Source organism: Carassius gibelio, chromosome B11 (genome assembly GCF_023724105.1).
Source record: "Carassius gibelio isolate Cgi1373 ecotype wild population from Czech Republic chromosome B11, carGib1.2-hapl.c, whole genome shotgun sequence".
NCBI classification, from domain to species: Eukaryota; Metazoa; Chordata; class Actinopteri; order Cypriniformes; family Cyprinidae; genus Carassius; species Carassius gibelio.
The window spans coordinates 13,841,108-13,861,863 of record NC_068406.1 but is presented as its reverse complement, the minus strand read 5'-3'; the positions used below and the strand labels follow the sequence as shown (position 1 = coordinate 13,861,863).

General features: G+C 36.2%; 1 protein-coding gene across 13 annotated transcripts in view; it reads right to left on the bottom strand.

Annotated features, from left to right (window-relative positions):
• The window catches only part of slc8a1a (solute carrier family 8 member 1a), a 35,850-nt gene that overhangs the window by 14,037 nt on the left and 1,057 nt on the right, over positions 1-20,756 (bottom strand). For 9 of the 13 annotated variants that reach the window (XM_052568503.1, XM_052568507.1, XM_052568509.1 and 6 more), the window contains exons 1-2: positions 18,395-18,746; positions 15,165-17,019 (exon numbers count right to left, since the gene is read on the bottom strand). The exons of 1 other annotated variant lie outside the window; for it this stretch is intronic. In XM_052568503.1, the coding sequence (XP_052424463.1) occupies positions 15,165-16,981 (1,817 nt within the window). In that variant the 5' untranslated portion in view covers positions 16,982-17,019; positions 18,395-18,746. Of the gene's footprint in view, positions 1-15,164; positions 17,020-18,394; positions 18,747-20,756 lie in introns of those variants that run through there. 3 more of the 13 variants (XM_052568500.1, XM_052568501.1, XM_052568513.1) reach the window with 3 other exon arrangements.

Here is a 20,756-nt window from a genome sequence, read left to right as displayed (position 1 = left end):
CAGACTGAAAAAGCATAGTGGGTGATTCTATGAAATGGTTTCCTCTTTCAGCACGATAAGGTGATTTTTAAAGAACATTTAAATAAGATTTTAAACATTCCGTCAGGCACATAATGTGTCTTCTCAAGCTACATAATTACATTTAATAGATGTTGGCATATAATTATGCATTCAGATTCTAGATAGTTTAACACTTTAATTAGCCTCAAGGTACAAAATGATCTACAAACTTTCAATTTTCAACTGTTTAATATACAAAATCACAGTAATGAAGTCGAAAATGAAAGATTAAACAACATTTATTGACAAACCATAAGAAAAGTGATAAAAAGAGGATGCTTTAAGTTAAGTTTGTGAAAGAGTTATACATTTATAATTATTATTATTATTAAGGATGTTTTCTTTTTGAAAATAATTTCCATTCATGTATATTTATAAGAGCGAAACAATGGATAGGGACAAGCTAAAAAGAGGCATTTCCATGAAAATATGATTTAAAATATAATCCAAAAATATATTAGTTACAAGTAAATGTCCACACTAACACATACAGTAGTAAAAGCTGGCATCAGCTACTTGTGACTGTTTACACATTTATATGTGAAAAACACAGATAGCATTCGTTTTGTAAAATGACCCTAGTATTTTCGAAACCAAACCCCAGCTAATCTAGAATGCATTCTGTAACATATATTTTTTTTATTTGACACATAATTATCATTTTAATAAGCAAAGAGCAGACAGGTTGCTATTTTCCTCTTTCATGCCAATAAGACTGTCCATCTGTCTTTCTATAAAGACTCAAATCACAGACTGATAAACTGTGACAAGAACAAAAAGGACAAATAGAGACAAAGCCAGATAGAAAAGAACACAGTGCCATAGTGTACATACAATAATACAGGTTTATGTAATAGTAAGAGTTTACAGGGCCCGGCCCCAAAGAAATGCACACTGGCTTGTATTATGACTTGTTTAATGTGCAACAATGCCAGACAGTCTGTTTACACAATTTACTATCATAAGATGGAGTGTTTTTAAAAGTGTTAAAAGAATAGTTTACTTAAAAATGACAGTTATCTCATTATATAAATCAATTCATATATATCCTGAAATTTAAAACAGCTCAAATCACCCTTTTCCCCATTTGCCCTCTGAAGGCAACATAAGCAGTCTGTCAATTCATTTTATGGGACAATCCACAAGATACCATTGCCATGTTTGATGATATCCAGAGGCACTTCTACTGCAGCAATGCTTACCAAATATGGAGAGTAAACTAATGTGAAGAGCGGTGAATACTTCCCTTATACACTATTTATTCTTACTTCCAGCTCTGCCATTTTGCATACAACACCACAAATGATTCTTGACTACATGGGCAGAACACAGAAATTGATTTGCAGAAGAAAAAAAACTATGCCAAATAATAATAATAATAATAATAATTAAACCAAAAACAGAAATTTAAAGTAAGTTTAAATGGATAGTAATATGTTCAAAAAGTATGATTCACTTTTTTTCTTCTGTGGAGTTTAAAAAAGTTATTAATTTCATTTATTTAAAACTATTAAAACGTGCTTTCATCAACAAATAAAGCTGAAATCAAATAAAATAGTTTTTTATTAGATGATAAAACAAGAAGAAATGTTTTCATTGATTGTAACTAACTAAAATAATAAATACATGAATAACAAATCAAGTAAAACTTGAAGTTGAAGCATGCAAAAAAAAATTATAATCTGGAGTTATTCAACAAAAGCATATAAAAATGAACAAAAAAAAAACAGACAATTAATAAAGCTAAAATTGGAATGAACACACAAACTATAAAAATAAAAAGCTAATTTAATAAATACTATATATTTAAAAGGCACTAATTTTTAGTAAATAAACAATTAAATTACTGTATTTTCTTTCCTATAAGCTATGCATATTGAATATTGTGTAATACTGAATGTCCTTTAATGGGGCTTTTTGTCGTTTTTGGAGCTTGACAGCACCTGGTCCTCATCCACATTCATTGTATAGAAGATTGCTGTTCAAACATTCAGCAAAATGTATCCTTCAAAAGAAAGCCAAACACAGCTGAACAACACAAGGGTGAATAAATGACAAAATATACATTCTGTGGATAAAAAGTTCCTTAAAAACCTAATATTAGCACCTTCTATGTTGTTAAAATCTTGTTTTAATTGAGCTGACTTTGCTGTTATTTTGAATCATAATGGAGGCATAAATGATATGATGTCAGCAACAAATACAAAGGGCTAAAGTCATAATATAGGCCTTTGGCTGTTGCTTTAATCAACAATGACCTAATGCTGGTGTGCAAACCACATGACGGCATCTATACAGTTTTATGACCAATGAAGAAGCAAGGTTCACTTTTTCATTTTTCATAAAGCTTTGTTTAAGCAACTTTGTGTGTGTCTGTGTTAATATATCAAGTTTGAGTAAAAAAGATGCCAGATGGTTTTAAACAGGAAGCCAAGGACAGAACTAACCTGCAGCACAGAGCACCTTTTGGAAAACCACTGTGACACCGGCTTAAAAAAGCCAAGGACTCATTTTTGCAGGTTATAAAAAACAATGCTGTCTGGTATGACCACATATTGGTAAGTAGCTCTACAGACAGACAGACATACAGATCCTTATATAATATTACTCAACATGCATATACATGACACAGCAGGCATACATTTGAACAGTGTTCATCAGATGGAAGTGATGGATAATTTGCACGCAGGAAGCCAGTTATATTTATCCTGATAACAAGGCATCAGTATGTCAGCTTTGCTTATATTTACTCCAGTTATTCTGCTCCAAAGAAAAAGCAGAGATCCAGATCAATTATACAAAAAAAACCAAGGTTAATATAAACAGACACTGAATGATAAATGCAGATTGATGTAATAATGTTTATATTATAATGTACTGTATATTGATTAACATGTTGCTAGTTTTATTGTGATGACTTTTATTGATGCCTGATGAAATATTGGTTAATGAAAGGTAACCTGATCTCGAGAGTCTTCTAAATATTTAAAGAAGAGTCTGCAAACAATGCATATTCTTTCATTTACGTGTCTCTTCTAGAGCGTCAAGTCAATATAGCAGAGTTCATTAAAAGGGTAGCCTGAGCTTTTAGACTGTGTTTTTACTCAAATGCCAGAAGGTTTATGTTATTACACCCAGATCGTAGCATAAAAGTAATTAAGCAAAATTGAAATGATCCATAGAATAATTAAAATAAATACTTCATTATAAAAACAAAACAAAAACAAAGTTGTAAACAAGGCAAGATAAATTTTGATTTAAAAAATGTCATTTAATTCTGAAAATTTGTGATAAAGTAAAAAAAAAAATAGATTAGTGTAACTCTATTACCTTTAAAACTAATGAGCATGCTGTATTAAATAATATATCTGATCTTACTAATATATTTGAATCAACTGTGTGTAATTTATGAAAAAGTGAAAGTGAAGTGACATTCAGCCAAGTATGGTGACCCATACTCAGAATTTGTGCTCTGCACATCCAAAATGCACACACACAGAGCAGTGAACACACACACACACACTGTGAGCACACACCCGGAGCAGTGGGCAGCCATTAATGCTGCGGCGCCTGGGGAGCAATTAGGGGTTCGATGCCTTGCTCAAGGGCACCTAAGTCGAGGTATTGAAGGTGGAGAGAGAGCTGTTCATGCACTACCCCCACCCACAATTCCGTCCGGCCCGAGACTAGAACTCACAACCCTTCGATTGGGAGTCCGACTCTCTAACCATTAGGCCACGACTTCCCCATAACACCATTCATATGATATACAGACACAAGGAAGTGTCTTGAAAGAAGTTATACAGAGCTAAAATGTTCAACTAGGACTGCTTTTAGTGGCTTTATCTTAACTGGTTTGTGATTGACCCATTGAAATCCAATTTAATGCCATGAAGATTTCTCCACACAAAAGGCCAATCAGCACCAGCGCTTTACAAATCAGAAAGCCACGCGCTCTTGATTCTCAGATGTTGACTGTGAGCTGGAATATTCTTTGGCTGTTTTCCCTAGTACACGGCTGAAGCCATGCTGCATGGCTTAGCAAGCCTATTGAACTGATGCGATGCGTAAAGCCAGGACTCATATGGGACTCAGGGTGAACCCCTGCTGTGTATTGTTACCAGAGCCAGGAACAGACTGCTACTTTCCCTTTCCAAGATCTGTTATGGGATAAGATCCATTTTTCTGGCTGCCTTGAAAATTCTATCTCTCCTTCTCTTTTCCTGGTATTTGATTACAAAAGAATGGCATCTGATCAGTGTTCATTCAGAGGCTCAAAGAACTGATTGAAAAATGATCAGGCGTTTTATAACTCAGAAGTTAATGGACAGAATTACACAAGCGTGAAGGATGCTTGTCAGACACAGGTCCAGATCTACAGCAGTGTGAAAGACATGAGATAGGGGAAAGATGAGAGAGAGACTTAGGGAATAAAAGAAATACTGGTCTGACATTTTTATAGAAGCAGGAGGAATCCATACTGTATATTTGCTCTTGGCAGAGGCTTTCTAATTGACTTCATATAGAATATTTATGGCATATATTAAACTTAAACTTCATATAATATTATACAGAATTCAATATAGCTCAACTGGTGCTAACAACACTACAGGGAAATTAAATGTATATATATATATATATATATATATATATATATATATATATATATATATATATATAAAAGCCAGTCCAAAAGTTTATTAAATAGCACAACAGTATATAATACTAAACTAGTAATATATATTACAAATGTGAAAAAAGTGCAAGAAATGTAATTTTACTTTGTTGCAAGGCATTAGCTTGAATAGTATGCTTAACATCTCATTTTGAAAGAAAATGAAAGAAGTGTCAGAATAAAATGAGGCTGTGTACATCATGATAAAAATTGCATTTATGATAGAAATGTAAATTACTGTTTATTTGAAGGCTGTAAAAAAAAGGGGGGCAGACATTTATAGGCTGCAGGGTGAGAGATGACAAAATCTTCTGTGCTTTAATGACACACATTTCTCTCAAAGCTATAGCTGATCAGCTGACGTAATTGAGGTGACATGACGCTAAAGACTGAGATTAGAGACTGGAGAGTGTTCTTTGGGACACATCAAGATAAGCCCTTTATGTACCCTACAACACCTGGGACAAGCCACACACACTCAAATACACACATGCTAAAATGTACGCCCTTGATATTCAGATCACAAGAAGTCTAATCCACTTATCTTGATATTATAAGATATTGGTCAACATTCAGCCAGTATTTAACAGAAAACACAACTCATCCACCAACATTCAAAATATGACCTTCAATGTCAGTTTTATTTAATTTACTGTTCCTGTTTGTCATCAAAGCAACAGAAATAGATCATTTTCTGTTGACCTGACATCGTCTGTCTGTTCTCCCTCCTGGGGCAACTGCAGACTGAGATTCGGGGCTATGAGAGCAGCTGAGTTTGGATCAGCTTCCCCTGGCAACAGAAGTATTTGCCCTGGGAATTGCTGCAGGCCCAAGCAGGACCTCCAGCGGAGCAAAATCCCAGCAGAGAATATCTCAAGTTCTCTTGATAGCAGGTATACTGTCTGTCTCTCACAATTCAATGTGATGAGTTGTTCATACATTGCATTAAAATCCAATTCAACACAATGTTTATACAATGAATATGTTGATCTGTTGTGTCTGCATTCTATGAAATTGTGACTAAATTATATATATATATATATATATATATATATATATATATATATATATATATATATATATATATATATATATATATATATAATTTTCATTTTTTGAATGTAAATGCATTTGGCCAGTAAAACATTATAATGCACTGTAAGAAAAAAATTATACTTATTTTGAAAATTATAAAATCAGAATTTGCTAAAAAAAAATCTCATCCTCTGGCCATGCAAAAGAAGAGTTTATATTTTCACTGCAACAGATTTGTAGAAATGATGAATGCCACAATGACAAGAACAATGTAAACAAAAACTTAAAACTGCATTTTAAGAATCAACATTAGAAGAAGTCCACATGCAATACTCTTGACAACATCAAACTTGCCACAAAGGTACTCAAACCTAAATGTGATCCTCTGAACTAGCTGCTCTCCATATCTGGCACATGCTATTGTCAAACCCTTTTATACCCCAGCTGTCTGGGTAGAAAGAAAGAAATCAGTGTGTGCACAAGTTTTGTAGTCTATAATCTCCAGACAGATTTTTTTTCAGCAGGTTTTTACAGTGCACTTGACAGCTGTGAAATGTCTAGCATGCTTCAGAACGAACTTCAGCCTGTGCTTGGGGACCAAATGACAGCAAGAAAAGAGTTTCAGACGAAATGTCATGCTTTGTACTGCTCTAATCAACTGATGGAGTTGAAGCATCAAACAAATGCACCTGTACAAATCTTTTGGACAAGATTCATTATTTGGTTTAATAATGATTGGTTACTGCTGTTGAAAAGTTTGGGATCAGTAATTTTTTTAAATGTTTTTAATGGAGTCTCGTGCTCATCAATGTAATATTATAAGATATTTCAATTTCCAATATTTATTTTCTGTTTTAATATACTTTAAAATATAATTTATTTGTGTGATCAAAGCTTTGAGCATCACTGCTACAGTCTTCAGTGTCACATGATCCTTCAGAAATCATTGTAATATGCTGATTTATTATCAGTGTTGGAAACAGTTGTGCTGCTTCATGATTTTTTTTTCAGAAACACAATACACAATACTAGTTTCACTAGATCTATCGTGCAACCTTCAAATATCAATATCGAAATATTGTGTAAAACATAAGCAGCAAGTAGGAGCATCACAAACAAGCTGCAAACTTGATAATTAATAGATTTATATGATTTTACTAGTGTACAAAAACTCTAATTAAACTCTTATTAGGCAAATCAATGTTTCTCATTGGTTTACTCTATAACCTTAACATTCACAAAGAGTAATAACTACAAATATATTGAGCAGAACTATTTTATATAAAAAATTCCAAAATGTAACATTATATTTTAAGACATTTTTATATTTTAAAATATATTGAGCAGAACTATTTTCTATTTAAAAAAAATCAAAAATGTAAAATTATATTTTAAGACATTTTGTAGAAAAGTCCATATTTTACAAATAAACTTTTAAAATAAAATATATTATTTCCAGATGTTCTCTGTCCATGGGAATCCTGCTAGGCAAAGCTTCAAAAAAACTGTTGCTGGTGTACTTTTAAGAGTCCAGTCCAGTCAATATTTGAGATCATTTAGGACGTCTAGTTACTTTATTATTTACTGGCATCTTAACATGCTCAATTTCCTGTGACACAATGTTTCCATCTTTTCTACTTCTTTCCCAACAGCTAAAATAAGAAACAGAGTAGTCAACGACGTAGTTGGTTGTTTTATGATAAAAGGTCACACTCTACATTCAATCTGATGTCTTGTATGTATGCACTCTGGTATAGCATATCTCAGATGAATCAGCGGTGACACTAATCTTCATGCTATTACTCCTGGCATGACAGCTACAGAAACATGTATGACTCACAAAATGTTGTCATTTCCAGGCAGTTGAACATTTTTTGAAGGTGTGTGAAAGTGTCACAACCTAAATTAACCTGTGGAGCCCCACAGGGTTCTGTAATTTGACCGCTGTAATTTTGTAAATACTGAACACTTGATCTGTATGCTTTGAGCTGTAGGTCAAGTGCAGGAATTACGTATTTTATAAACCACATTTTCTGAATAACACAAAATACATCTTCAGAAAACACAAATAACTAACTGATTGTGACCAAAGTTGGAGGACAGATGGATTAATTCGAAACCAGGCTACGTTCTTAATCCTCTTCTTTTTATCTACCACGTTCACCCTAATCTGTTCAATGGCTTAAGAAATGCTACATATTGTTATTTCTCGCTAACAAATCCAGGCCTGACAGTGGAGCTTTTTGAAAAGATATAAGCAAAAAAAAAAGAGAGAGAGAAAGACTTCAATAAAGCTTCCATGAGAGAGGTGGTAGGAGAAAGGGGAAAGTCCATTTATAAGGGCAATAGGTGAACTTTTTCTTTTGTAAAAGAAAGACCTTTCAAAACTAAAATGGGATAAAAAGAAAATGGATGATAAGGCAGCCTTCATTTCAAATAAGCTGGGCACTAAGTCATCCATCCATTAAGCAGTGGTAAATATAATTCCATCTCCATTCTGTCACTGCTTCTGATGGAATGCTGTCATTCCCGGGCGGAAAATATGGAAAAGTTTTTTAACAACTTACTGCATTAAAAAGTCCCTTGTGACATACATCACAGCCTGACAACAATGAGCCATTGGATTTAGTCAGAAGTAATTTCTTTTTCGGCCTAAGGGACACTGCACAGCAGCCGCTGCACAGCTCTCTAATAGAAATTCACAAATGTGATTATTTTTTGCCAGATTATTATTTTTTGTTGGCGAGAAGACATAAGTATATTCTCTAAACCGTTCTGGATGACACAAGGAAAAGTATTTCTGCCACAGAGTCCATTATTGTTGGATACCATTTTTAGACCCATGGATTATGAATTAATATACCCAAGAATCTCTTCACTATATGTGTACAATATATATAGGTGATAGGTTATTATATATATAGGTTATAGGTGAAATTAAATGAAAAGCATTTTTGCTGAGCAGATATATGAACACAAACCTACTGAGTAATACTGTTCAGAAGATAGTTTTTTTTTTTTTTGGTGAAAGAAATTGATCTTTTTATTTAGAAACGATGCATTAAATTAATAAAAAATTACAGTGCCTCAGTGTTTTCTGTTTTTACATGTGATTCCAGAAAGACTGTATGATGATGAGATCATCTCTGTGTGGAGCACTGGCTGTTGACAGGCAAAATCTCACTGGATTATTACACTTAATGGCAAAAGGAATGTTTGGAAATGTTAACCGATATTTCCTACTGACACACTACTACAACTTTTACAAATACAAAACTATTTCATGGTACTTCACTAAGTGACACAATAGCTTTGAACCCGACTTGAGAAAACTTTGAATCCCAAACGGAAGTAAGCAGCTTAAAAGGGGGATTTGTCTGGAAAAATCCATTTCCCTTTTGAATTTTTACTACTGAGCTGATGTCGTCCATGGACAAAACTGGCCTAGAACACATCAGGAGAGACAAGAGAGGAAGTGGAATGGAAATAACAGCACTTCAGAAAACAAGACCTATTCCTGGATACACTTGAGAGGGTATTATTTTGGACTACTTAAATGCAATCTGCGCTCCTCCACAACAAACTGGCAAGGCCTGTGATGAGGATGGTGACAGTGACAATAACGAGAGATGATAATTAAAGCCACACATCTTCCCCCAACCCCTCCGAGAAATGCGTTAAAAGAATATCGGGCAGGAAGCCTGACAGCCGCTGAGCGAATGAGCATGAAAACACAATCTGTCATACTCAGAGCTGATGAGGGGATGATAAAGGTATGAGTACCACAGTAGGCTTCAGTCATACCATGTTATTTCCCTAATGAGCAAAACTGCAGGATGTTTTTCAAGTTTTGAAGTTCTAAAAGAGCGAAACGGAGAAAAGGGTGAGCCATTATATTATGTACTAGGAATCAACAAAATTAACAGATTTTAAAGTTGCAGATCTTCTGCTGTGCATGCCGTGCAGCTTAAGGAAAGCTGCTTCAAAAACAACTTATGGCAAAATATAACGTAATAATTAGGCTACTGGCAGGATATTCATTTAAAAAAAATCTACTTTATTTTGCAACCATTTTAATTTGTACATTTTTTTTATTCTTTATGGTATATATATATATATATATATATATATATATATATATATATATATATATATATATATATATTTGCCTCAGTTCACTTGGCTGTAAAGCAATACAGTGTGACATAAAAACCAACAATGTAGCGTTTCATAAAACTACAACACTCAGCGGAAAAAGAAGCTTGTTACTCGCAAAGCTATGGAGATTTTTTTTAACAGTTGAGCTACTGTCACGCTAATGAAAATGTACTTCGCTACATAAGCATCGCTAATTTTAGTAAGTTACTCCCCAACACTGTGTGGGTGACGTTTGATTTGCTGTGTGAAGCTTCCAGAACGCATCTCAGAGCCAGAGCAATAAATGCTACTCCTTCCATGTTTAATTTTAGACAGGTTCTCCTCTCTACTTTAAAACATGCGAGAAAAAATCGCTGTCTGTCATTGCGATCCACTTTTCCATGGTTTGTAGGAAGATATTTCCCATCTTCCTGCCTGCCCTTGTGTTGCCGTTAGGCTGAGGTCATGGAAAATACATCATGGAGTTTATGCAAGTGTTCAAAACAAGCATGGGGCAAAAAGAGGAGAACCTTACAGTAAGAGGACAGAGAGACGGAGGAAAGAAAGCAGGTTAAATGTATGTGTGGAACTTCTGCATTCATTTTACTTGCTGAAAACTAGACTGACTTAGACTAACTGAACATTTTCAGTCTCACAACATAGCTGAATGAATGCGGGCCAATAACTGTTTACATTCTCTTCCATTTCTGAGTGAGAAATTCTGCAGAAATTTTCCACAGCTCTAATTTTAAGCACCATATCTGTTATCTTGCATGTGATAGGAAACTGTAATAAAGTCATATACTGTGGCCTGGTTGCTATCCGTCTACTTCATGTTTTGTAATGAATTCTAAGTAAATGTTGTTGAAAACAAATAAATAGAAAATAAGCTTAATTAGATCAAATTAAAAGCTAAATCAGATTGCACATTTTTGTCTACATTTTTGTAACTGTGTTTTGCACTAAACGTTTTTGAATGTGCTTAAAAGCAAATGCAAATATTGAGACTATTGTCAAAATTTATATCACCCAGTCCTGCTAAATATTTTTATAAAACAATTTTAGCATAGGCCATAAAAAAAATAAAAAATAAAAAACTGTCAAATACTTAAGGAATGTAAAGTGGTAAAAAAAAAAAAAGCTAAAAACTAATTTTGAGTGTTTCAATGATGCTTTGTAAACAGACATACTGTACAGTATTTTCAGTACTTTCCTCTAAACAATCTCCATCACATGGAAGTGTGTCCAGTTTTCATCACGAATGATTAAACTAAACTAAGCAGGCAGAAGTAAGTAATGCTAAGAGATTCACCCAGATTCTTTAAGAACAAATTCGCCTTCAAGGGACACCGAGGGTTATTCTGACGGTAACTGGCTCTCTGAGAGCCAACTGCTGATTCATGTCACCAAACCAAAAAGAGCACATTTTCCATATTTAATACAATTTTCATGACCTGCCTTAAGAGGAAGAACACTTGTGCCAGTATGGTGTCTTCAACAATGAATGCATTAATGCCATGCATATTCATGTTATGTAAAGCTACATAACCTTACCTCTGCGCTTCGCCATAGACTTTATTGTAAAACTATCATCAAGTGGTTTCAGAAATAAAGGCTGATCTCTTCACAATAATTAGGAAAACACACATACAACACAAAGCCATGAGCATTCAGCAGGCACAGAAACCTCTGGAAATAATTTGAATTAGTCATAGACGATCAAAAGATAATAACTGGCCAAGAGGGGCTACCTAATATGATTAATATTCCCAGCAGAGATGGGAGAAGTGATTTAATGGTACACTGCTGCTGACTCTATCTTTGCCTTGTGCAACGAGTCACATGAAATCAACTGACAGCATGTTTATCTGGGCAGCTCTGAGCTGGCAGAGGACTGTGGCGACAGAAGGCCCTCTCCTACTCGACTAGGGGGAAAAAACACGCTCCAAAAACATAACAATAAACCCGGGAGCATCTTTCCTTCTCCTGCAGAATCAGGACATAGTTCTTGACCAATAAAAAGAGAAAACCATGTCTAAAAAACAAAAACGATTTATGCCGCTTGTTAATTTAGTGAACTAAAATAAACTAATGCAATGCAATTGCACGTGAAATGCAACCAATTCGAATTTGTAAACTGAGTGTTTATCTTATCCATTCTCATTGGGACAACATGAATATTTTTTTGTTCAACCGGATGTACAGAGCACAAATTCTGAATATGGGTCACCACATCACTTTTTTATTAAGTTAATTGAACATTGTTTTTTTTTTTGGGGGGGGGGGATAACTCCCTTCATTCTTAACTCATCTGTTGAACAAGTCTTTGTTTCAGAGTGCTCATGAAGAGATGCAGTGCCCAAGGTACACATGACCACTGAACGAGTCATCTAATCAGTCATGAGTGAGGCAAGAACTCTGGCACGCAGACATAGTGTGTCCTTATAGCAAAGGTCACGTCGCAGTGTCTTACTGAAGACCCTAACTAAGCTTTTGACTGTTAGATTAATTCGACTAAAGGTGCTACTGTATAAGCATTTTTAAGGCCGCACTTCAAACATTCCTACTACCTGAAAGGTATAACAGAAATAGTCCTGAGATATCATATCCATCTTTGTGACAGCCCTGAGCCCTGTAAACCCACTCAAGACATGAAAGGAAAATAAAACTGACCAATTAAAGTATTTTTTAACCAATCAGACAATCAGAAATTAAAATAATCTTTGTCCGTGAATAAAGCAAAATATTATTTGGCATTAATTGTGTAGTCCCTACTATGTGGAATTTTCCAGCTATTAGTGATGGAAATTCCCACCCCTCTAGAGATTTTGTCCCCTCCATGTACAGTGTTTATGCAAGGTCTTTCTTAAGCCAATATAAACATGCCTAACATACTATTTATGTGTTCTTTGTCTGATTCCCCCTTCGTTTTTCTCCATGTCTAAATTTCATTCTTTCTCTTTAGGATCACCAGCAACACACTCATACATGCTTGTTTCAATGTATACTGAGGAAAATGTCCAGAAATCCTCACTGAGCAAATAAATGATTACTGTAGTTAGATTGAGATTTAAAACATACTCATTAAAAATATTATATTCATTACTCAGCATGATAAAACCCTGAGAGGGCACAGGTGGTTTGACAGCCCCCATAAATATGAAACACTCAATGCTAATACCTCAATATCGGGGATCCAAGTACAAATTAGTGTTTAAAACATATAGTGTATAAATGAAGTAATTTAGGACCAGTTTTAGAGTCAAGTTGTAGATTTACTCATATGATAATCAAAAAGAAAGAGAGAAGATAGGCTACTTTGTGCTACTTTGGTGGGAACATACAAATTGACAAGATACAGAAAAATAAAGGTTTTAAATTAACCTTCATCACTGGGATATCTAAGTGTCCTCACAAGATACATCAAGCTTTTTTATTGATATCCTGAGTGTCTAATCTAAAATACAATCTTTCTGTTTTCAATATAGAATGCCCTTTTTACATCTAGCTTATCTGAACCACCAAAACCACACCTGCTTTCTTACCAGATCCTCCTTTTGCCAAGGAATCCAAACGGTTGATTCAATCTAAATGAGTAAAGATTTGAAGTAGCACCATTTAAAAACATCCACCACCAAAAGTTGTCTCCAAACAGAATCCAAGGTCCAGAGTCAAGACCTGTCCATATATGGAGCTAAATCTGTAGGCTTAGCCAGATCAGCATACTGTAGGTTGCTTACTTCAAAGCAATGCATTTACCTCTGTTTACATTTGTGCATGTCTTCCCATTAATCAGCTTAAAATAAGCACAAGCAAGGGAGCTTTTCCATTTCAAGATCTTGGAGCAAATTCAGAGCTGTTTATCTTCGACTATGTAAATCTGTTATCATTATATCCTCCCTGTCATGGAAAATATCTGGGGTTCAGGCCACCTTGTCAAGTATGTGATCATACCAATAAATGATCTGTGGCAGAGTGCCAGAAGAGGAGATGGGTGAGGAGAGCCTGTTCCCTGCCAGAAGTCCTAGAGCTGGAGCTCAAGCTCAAGCCGAGCAATGCAACGGTTATGGAAATGTAATTAGTCATCCAAATGAGCAGTTCTGGAAGTCTGAGACATTTCTTTACACAGATTAAGCAGATATGACTTGTGGAAAGCTTCTACTTAGCTCATTCACTCCAAACCAGATGCTTTTTCATTCAGTTCAGATTCAAGGACTACATTTATCAAAGCCTTTATTGGTTGTCAAAGGTCTGTTATTTGAGGAACTTAATCACCTCAAGCAATAAAGGTATCTCTTACTTTATTCTGATCCAGCTAAGTAGTTTTGCAATCTGAGGTAAAAATGCATGCTACTGCAATGACGTATTGATGATACAATGATATAAAGTAAATGTGACCATATCACTTCACTTTCTTGATCCACAATTTTTTTACATGGGTACAAAAATGTCTGGTAAAAGCCATGATTTAAGGAGTACTGGGAAATCTAGGAGGACCAGATTCTGAAATAAACTGCGCAAAATGGAAACATAAGAGTGAGCAAAGCTAATGTGGAAATGAAAGAGTGAAAAGAAAGCAACAGGAGAGCTACAAAGATAAAGAGTCAGAAAAAAAGCTTACAGTAAATGGACACATCAATAGAGTAAAACACATTGTATGGGAAATAAAGACAAATATTTAAGAAATAACATAAACTGGCTGACTTGGAGATTTTGATGAATGTATCATTTTTGAATACACAGTAAGTAGAGCTCAACAGTAAGGATTTTTTCTGCATGCCTGGTCAGGCCAGTGGTTCAGATTTCTACTTGTAAATTTCCAAATTTTTGACACATTATATGTATATATAATTTATAAGTATGCATTTAAATGTAATATTTACATGAGAATAATGTTATAAATTTTATGTATTCTTTTCAAATTCTTTAAGATGTATTTAAAATTATTAAGAATATATCATTATTTATATATTCTTTACAAAAGAAATTTGTAATATCATCTGTAAGTTCAAGAGTTATAAATATACTGAAAACCCCAAGGCAGGAAAAAAAATGATCATCAGCATAGGTGAGGTTTAAAAATGTGACAAGCAGAATTTACAACCGTATGTTACAGAAAAACACTGTTTAAGTTCACATGCAATAAAAGGCATTTACACCATTAAACATGTAATATATAACACTGCTCTAATATGATAAGTAACCAGCCCAAAACTGTCACATCAGCAATGGGCAAGTGTACAAAAAATACACTTACGAAATCTCATCATTCTGGAACTCCAAGGCTCCGTGGGTGTCTTCAAAGTCCTCTCCTCCACCTTTTGCTGTGCCTTCAATGGTTTTATAAGGGATTACCACTACTCCACGGGCTCCAGAGGTACGTGTCACCTTCACCTCCATCATACCAATGCTTTCACTGACATGAACCACTGGCTCCTCAAATGTGAAGATGCCAGCATGGTCATCATCAAAGATAGTCACAATAGCTGTTGAAGGAAGGCCAAGACTAGCTAATGTGTCCACATGATTGGCTCCTGGGTTCCCATTGTCAGTTCCTTCAGAAATTACCTTGACATTGTTAAGATGAACCAGGAAGTGCTCGTCTTCTTCAAAAATGTCATCATCGATGATGTCCACTCTTATCTCCTTTTCGGTCTCACCTGGTTTGAAGACTACAACACCCTCGGTGAACTGGTAATCAGAGCCTGCGTTGGCAGTGCCATCCTCAGTGCGGTACTCTACCGACACAGCGCTAGTTAAGTCACCGCCGCGTCGGACCACATTCAAAGCCACAGTCCCACAGTTCTCAAGACACTGATATGTGCCGGGGTCAAAGAAGATCTTGGAGGAAATATCATTATCAGAGACTTCTGATCGAAGTTCATGGTTGCCTAGTGCTTTTCTGGCTTGGTCTGCAGCATGCTTTTTTAGTATGTTACCCGCACCAGTCATAAGTCTAGTGGCCTGGCAGCGATAAAACGCACGACTCTTTTGTTGCTGGCTGAGGACGTGGTAGTTTGCGAGCTCAACCAGCTGCTCCATCTCTTTCTCTGGATGTTTCTGTTTCAGTTCCTTCAAAATCCTGGCCATTTCTCTTCTGGCCTCATCCTCATCCATGTCTTTATCTTCAGGATCCACCGTGCCATCTAAGAATTCCTCGCCGTGAGAGTTAAGCATCCCACCGTCCATTTCGATATCTGCCTTTGACTGGTGCTCTGGCTCACCTTCAGTCTCAATGATCATTCCCCGTTGTTTTCCAACTCTGTAACGTTTGTACACGTACTTGTAGAATAAAAGTCTTCGGTCTGCAACCCAAGCAAATATGACACAAATCGGAAAGAAGAAGAGAGTAAGGAGTCCCTCCCAGACTTCAACGATACCTGGGGAAATCACTGCCAAGATCAGATAAAGCCATGTATATGCAAATATACTCCAAGTGGCAGTGACAAAGAACACCCGCAGGTGCTTGACCTTCCGATGCTCTCCTTCGGGTATCACAGAGACACAGAGACCAATGATGACAAACATATTAAAAGCTGCACTTCCAACAATGGTGTTTGGGCCCAGCTCGCCTGCATCAAAGTTGTGCCCACACACTTCAACCACGGAGAGCATAATCTCTGGGGCTGAGGAACCCAGAGCCATGAGAGTAAGATTTGAGACAGTTTCATTCCAAATACGAACAGTAGTGGTTGTGGTTTCTCCGTTAGGCTTCTTGATCGTGATCTCTTTCTCCTGGGATGTGATGACCTCAATGGAAGCCATAAAGCGGTCTGCAATGATGGATACCCCTAGGAACATGTAGACCAAACCGACAAAGTACACAGTGGCTCTGGCCAGCTTATCCCCAAAAGAGGGATTCTTTGGAGTCCAAATTGGTAAGATCACTCCCTCTTTGCACTCAAAACTACCACCACATGTCTCGTGTGAAGAGTTTTCATTAGGAGAAGTATCTATATCTAAGCTTGATTTGGAGCTGCCTGCATAGGCCGGCATGAGCTCATAGAAGAAAACTGAGAGGAAGATGCTGATTAGAGCAAGAGAAAAATAGGATGAAGTCCCAGATTGGCCCATGTTCCCAGTGAGGTATTTTGTTCCTGCTCTCCTGTACCCTGTGAGGAAAGAACAAGTGAGGTTACATTTTTATGAATGATACAGCACTAAGATGCTTGATCAGAAATTATGCAACAGTTGCTTAAATTTGATTGGTTAAGCAATTTGCTGAAATAGCTAATATTTACAGTTTACAGTGATAGCACTGGGAAGTTGTAACGTGTATACAAGCTCGCTTGTGTTCACTGCATTCCCGACCTGAGTATGTGAACGGTGCTGAGTGTAAGCAGAGTTTGCCTGAAGCAAGGATTGTTTTTTTTTGAAAGTCAGAGCGTCAGTGTTTTACCTCACTCCACAGTCACTCATAATGGGGAAAACGCAGTGAGGAAATGGAAAACCTGGAGTGGAGTTAGCCAAGAGTGACTGCAGAAAGTGTTGAGTGGGGGAGGTCCACTCGTATATATACTTTTCCAGCCCGTTTTTTTAGACTATGAGCTGCCTGGTGATGCCAAAGCTTGATCTAACTATTTTCTTTGGAGGAGAAGAAACATACAAACCAATTAGTAAATTTTGCCAGGAAAATACTACTCAGCATTCTATACAAAACTGTCTCATAAAGCCAATAAAGCATTTACAGTCGTGCTGTAGTACTAAATATAAACGCAACTGTGATTACCTGCAGTATTGAGTACTCTTAACTGTGTTTAATCGTTTAATTAAAATATAAAAGATAGAGGAGTGTCTGAAAATGAATTAATATATTTTAAGATTGATAAGCTGGTTAGGATATTTGGATGAGTAACTATCTTAAATGACTGGATGCTTTTGTATGCAAGCAGATGTGATGTAACAGCACACCAGCATTAGCCAGACACACATTCACTCAGTCAACAGCTGTTTCGCATCAAACAGAAACTTAATAAATAAATACATTTAAAAAATAAAATTAAAAGCATTTTATTTGCAAATGATCTTATAATCTTATAATCATCCTGTTGTGGAGAAAAATCCAGCCTAAGATGGTGTGTTGGTTTTAGTAGGTCAGGATGGTGTTGGTTTGATCTGTGCACTTTTCAGATGGTCAGACTGGGAGACCAGCTTTCTGACCAGCTAAACCAGCAGAACAAAAGCTTTGCCAGGATGTGTGACCACCAAATTTACATTTATTTCGTAAATAACAAAAATTATTACATAAATGAACAATAGATTTGTGCAGGCAGAGAAGTGTTTCTGAATAGAAGCGAAAATATTTGCTGAACTGCTTCTGACATTTGTCTCTCAAAAATTATTAAGCTGTGTGATAGATTAAATGAAAAAGAAAACGCATTAGGCCTACTTTGAATTATAATATAGCACATAAACACACCCAATATTTACATTTAACTGCATACAGCATGACACATAATAAAGCCTAATTACATCAATTTAACCTACCTTTTAAAGAGAACTGCTGTGCTGATGTGAAAGCCGCAAAATGTAGATAAAGCTGTAGTAATGAGATTCTGAGATCCCGGCAAAAACAACCTCACTCAAGCGGACCGTTTACCGGCAGCACTCGTTTGTAAAGTACCTCGACCGTTCACTCTCATCCTCCAGGAGCTGAACCATTTCAATAAGGAGAACTGTGCGTGAGACACGCGATTCAGTCAGAGCTGCGCGGGCAGAGTGTGCGGCGGAGAGTTGTAGGCTACTTTTCCTAAGTGCTGCAAGCATATTTTCCGCTTTCCGAACGGATTCGCATGTCTGACCGGAGGAGGAGAAGCTGTGCTCGGACAGTGCGGTGGCTTCATGCCAGTCCCTCAAGAGCTGATAACACTGCCACACTGAGAGCACACACTCAAAACTCAAAACTCTAGCTATGATACAAAATAAGTGCCAGAAAATACATTGTCCATTATAAGCAACATTGCCCCTTGATATGTGATGATTTTCAGAGACATGTTTAAGGCAGAATTCTTAACTGAATTAACATTGAATAATTAGACTGAGAATTAACTCAGCATTAATAGTAATAATTAAAATTTACTAAAATAATGTTAAATAATTGTATATAATATACAATTGTATTTAATAGGCAACAGTTTCACATTAATCTGTGAAAATGTTCTGGGTGAATAGGTTGTGGCAATGCAGGTCTTGTGGGTGGTCACTAAGGCATTGCTAAGGCAATCTGTGTAGTTGCTAAGGGATTGTTACAATTTTGGCAAATATGCAACCACAAAGTCTCACACATGGCTTCTGCAATCAACCCCATCCAAGGTTTTCCATTACCCGAACATCGGCTCCAATGGAGTAAGTTTCACTTTCGGATAAAACCACAGTTCTCCATTTCCAAAAATGTTCCAAAAGCTGTTTCGTGCAGCATTGAAAATCCTATAACTCTGGTTCCGTTCAACGCGAGAAAATATTCAAATGCGATCCAATTAAATTGCCATAATATGATGTTGATGCATTTTTATCGTGATTATGAAGGGTTTTCAGTGCTGTCATATTTATTTAGAGGATGTATGTGCTGTACAGTAGTTAACATTCAAAAGAAATGTATCACTACAGAGCTGTACCATTCAGCTTCATGTCTGTGTTTGTGTCATAGAACTGCAACAGCAGAAAAGACACTTTTGTGTCCTATCTTGAGTCATTGTTATGGCATGCCAGTTCACATTTGCCAGTGACGTGATCTCTGTCGTGATGTGTCTCCCTGCGTTAGACCAATATAACCTGAAGGGCCACTATTAATTTGAATCATGTTTCTTATTGTGTCTTGGCGATGGCTCACTAGACAGAATCTATGCAGGTGCAGATCAGTGAAAATGCAAATTTATGCATGCATATAGTATAGAGATTGTCTTGCATACTCATACACGATCTGAGTGTAATTGGTTTTGTTGCTCGACTTATGATAAAAAAAAAAAAATGGCTAAATGCACACGTGCAAGAAATGAGAAGCTAAGAGAATGTTTTTCAGTTGGATTAATACACAATGACACTTCTGTGACCTCCAATACTATGCATGTGTCACATAAATCAATTTTATATTAAAGCTACCTAAATAGTTACATTTTAAAATATCATTAAAATGATTATTCTGCATTTCACTCTGTTATTCAGCCTTAATCTCAAGATGTGTCCTAATGCAGAAGCAAACACAAAATGTCTGAATGCAGAATGCCGTGAACTTTACATCTTGAGGCTTTTGCTGTTGAGGGCAGCTTTCGCCTCACATAGCTCCACAGCTGTGCTGTGAGACATGGAGGGGAGGCTCTGAGACAGAATGAGCTCACCGTTGTATTATTTTGTCTATATAAGATGACTATTTATGCTTGCAGTTCCACATACATGCGTGCCTCTCATGCCTGACCTGGCTAACAAAATCTCTCCATGCCCGGTAAAACAAATAAATAAATAAACAACAGCATGTTGTCACTTGCTCATGGGTAGTCACTAGTCAGTCGATGTACTGTAGTCATGTCATGGAACAGCTAGACTGTTCCGAACTCTTTCACCTCACTGACATGAGGTCAGAACCGGCATGTATGAGTTTTAGAAGTTTTCTAGTTTGAAAGATTTGGTAGAACTTGCATCTGGGTTTTGGTAGAAATGTTTTGAATCTGTACATCAGCTGGGATGCATCATGCTGTTTTTCCCTTTCTCACTCTCTTTGTTTGCTTTGGCTAAGCGCATCATATACTGTTTCCTATAATGTTATATGTAATTCACAGGCCCTTAAAAGCAAAGTCGGCTGAAATTAAGTTCAAATCACAAGTTCAAAAACATTGCCACTGTAATAATAATATTA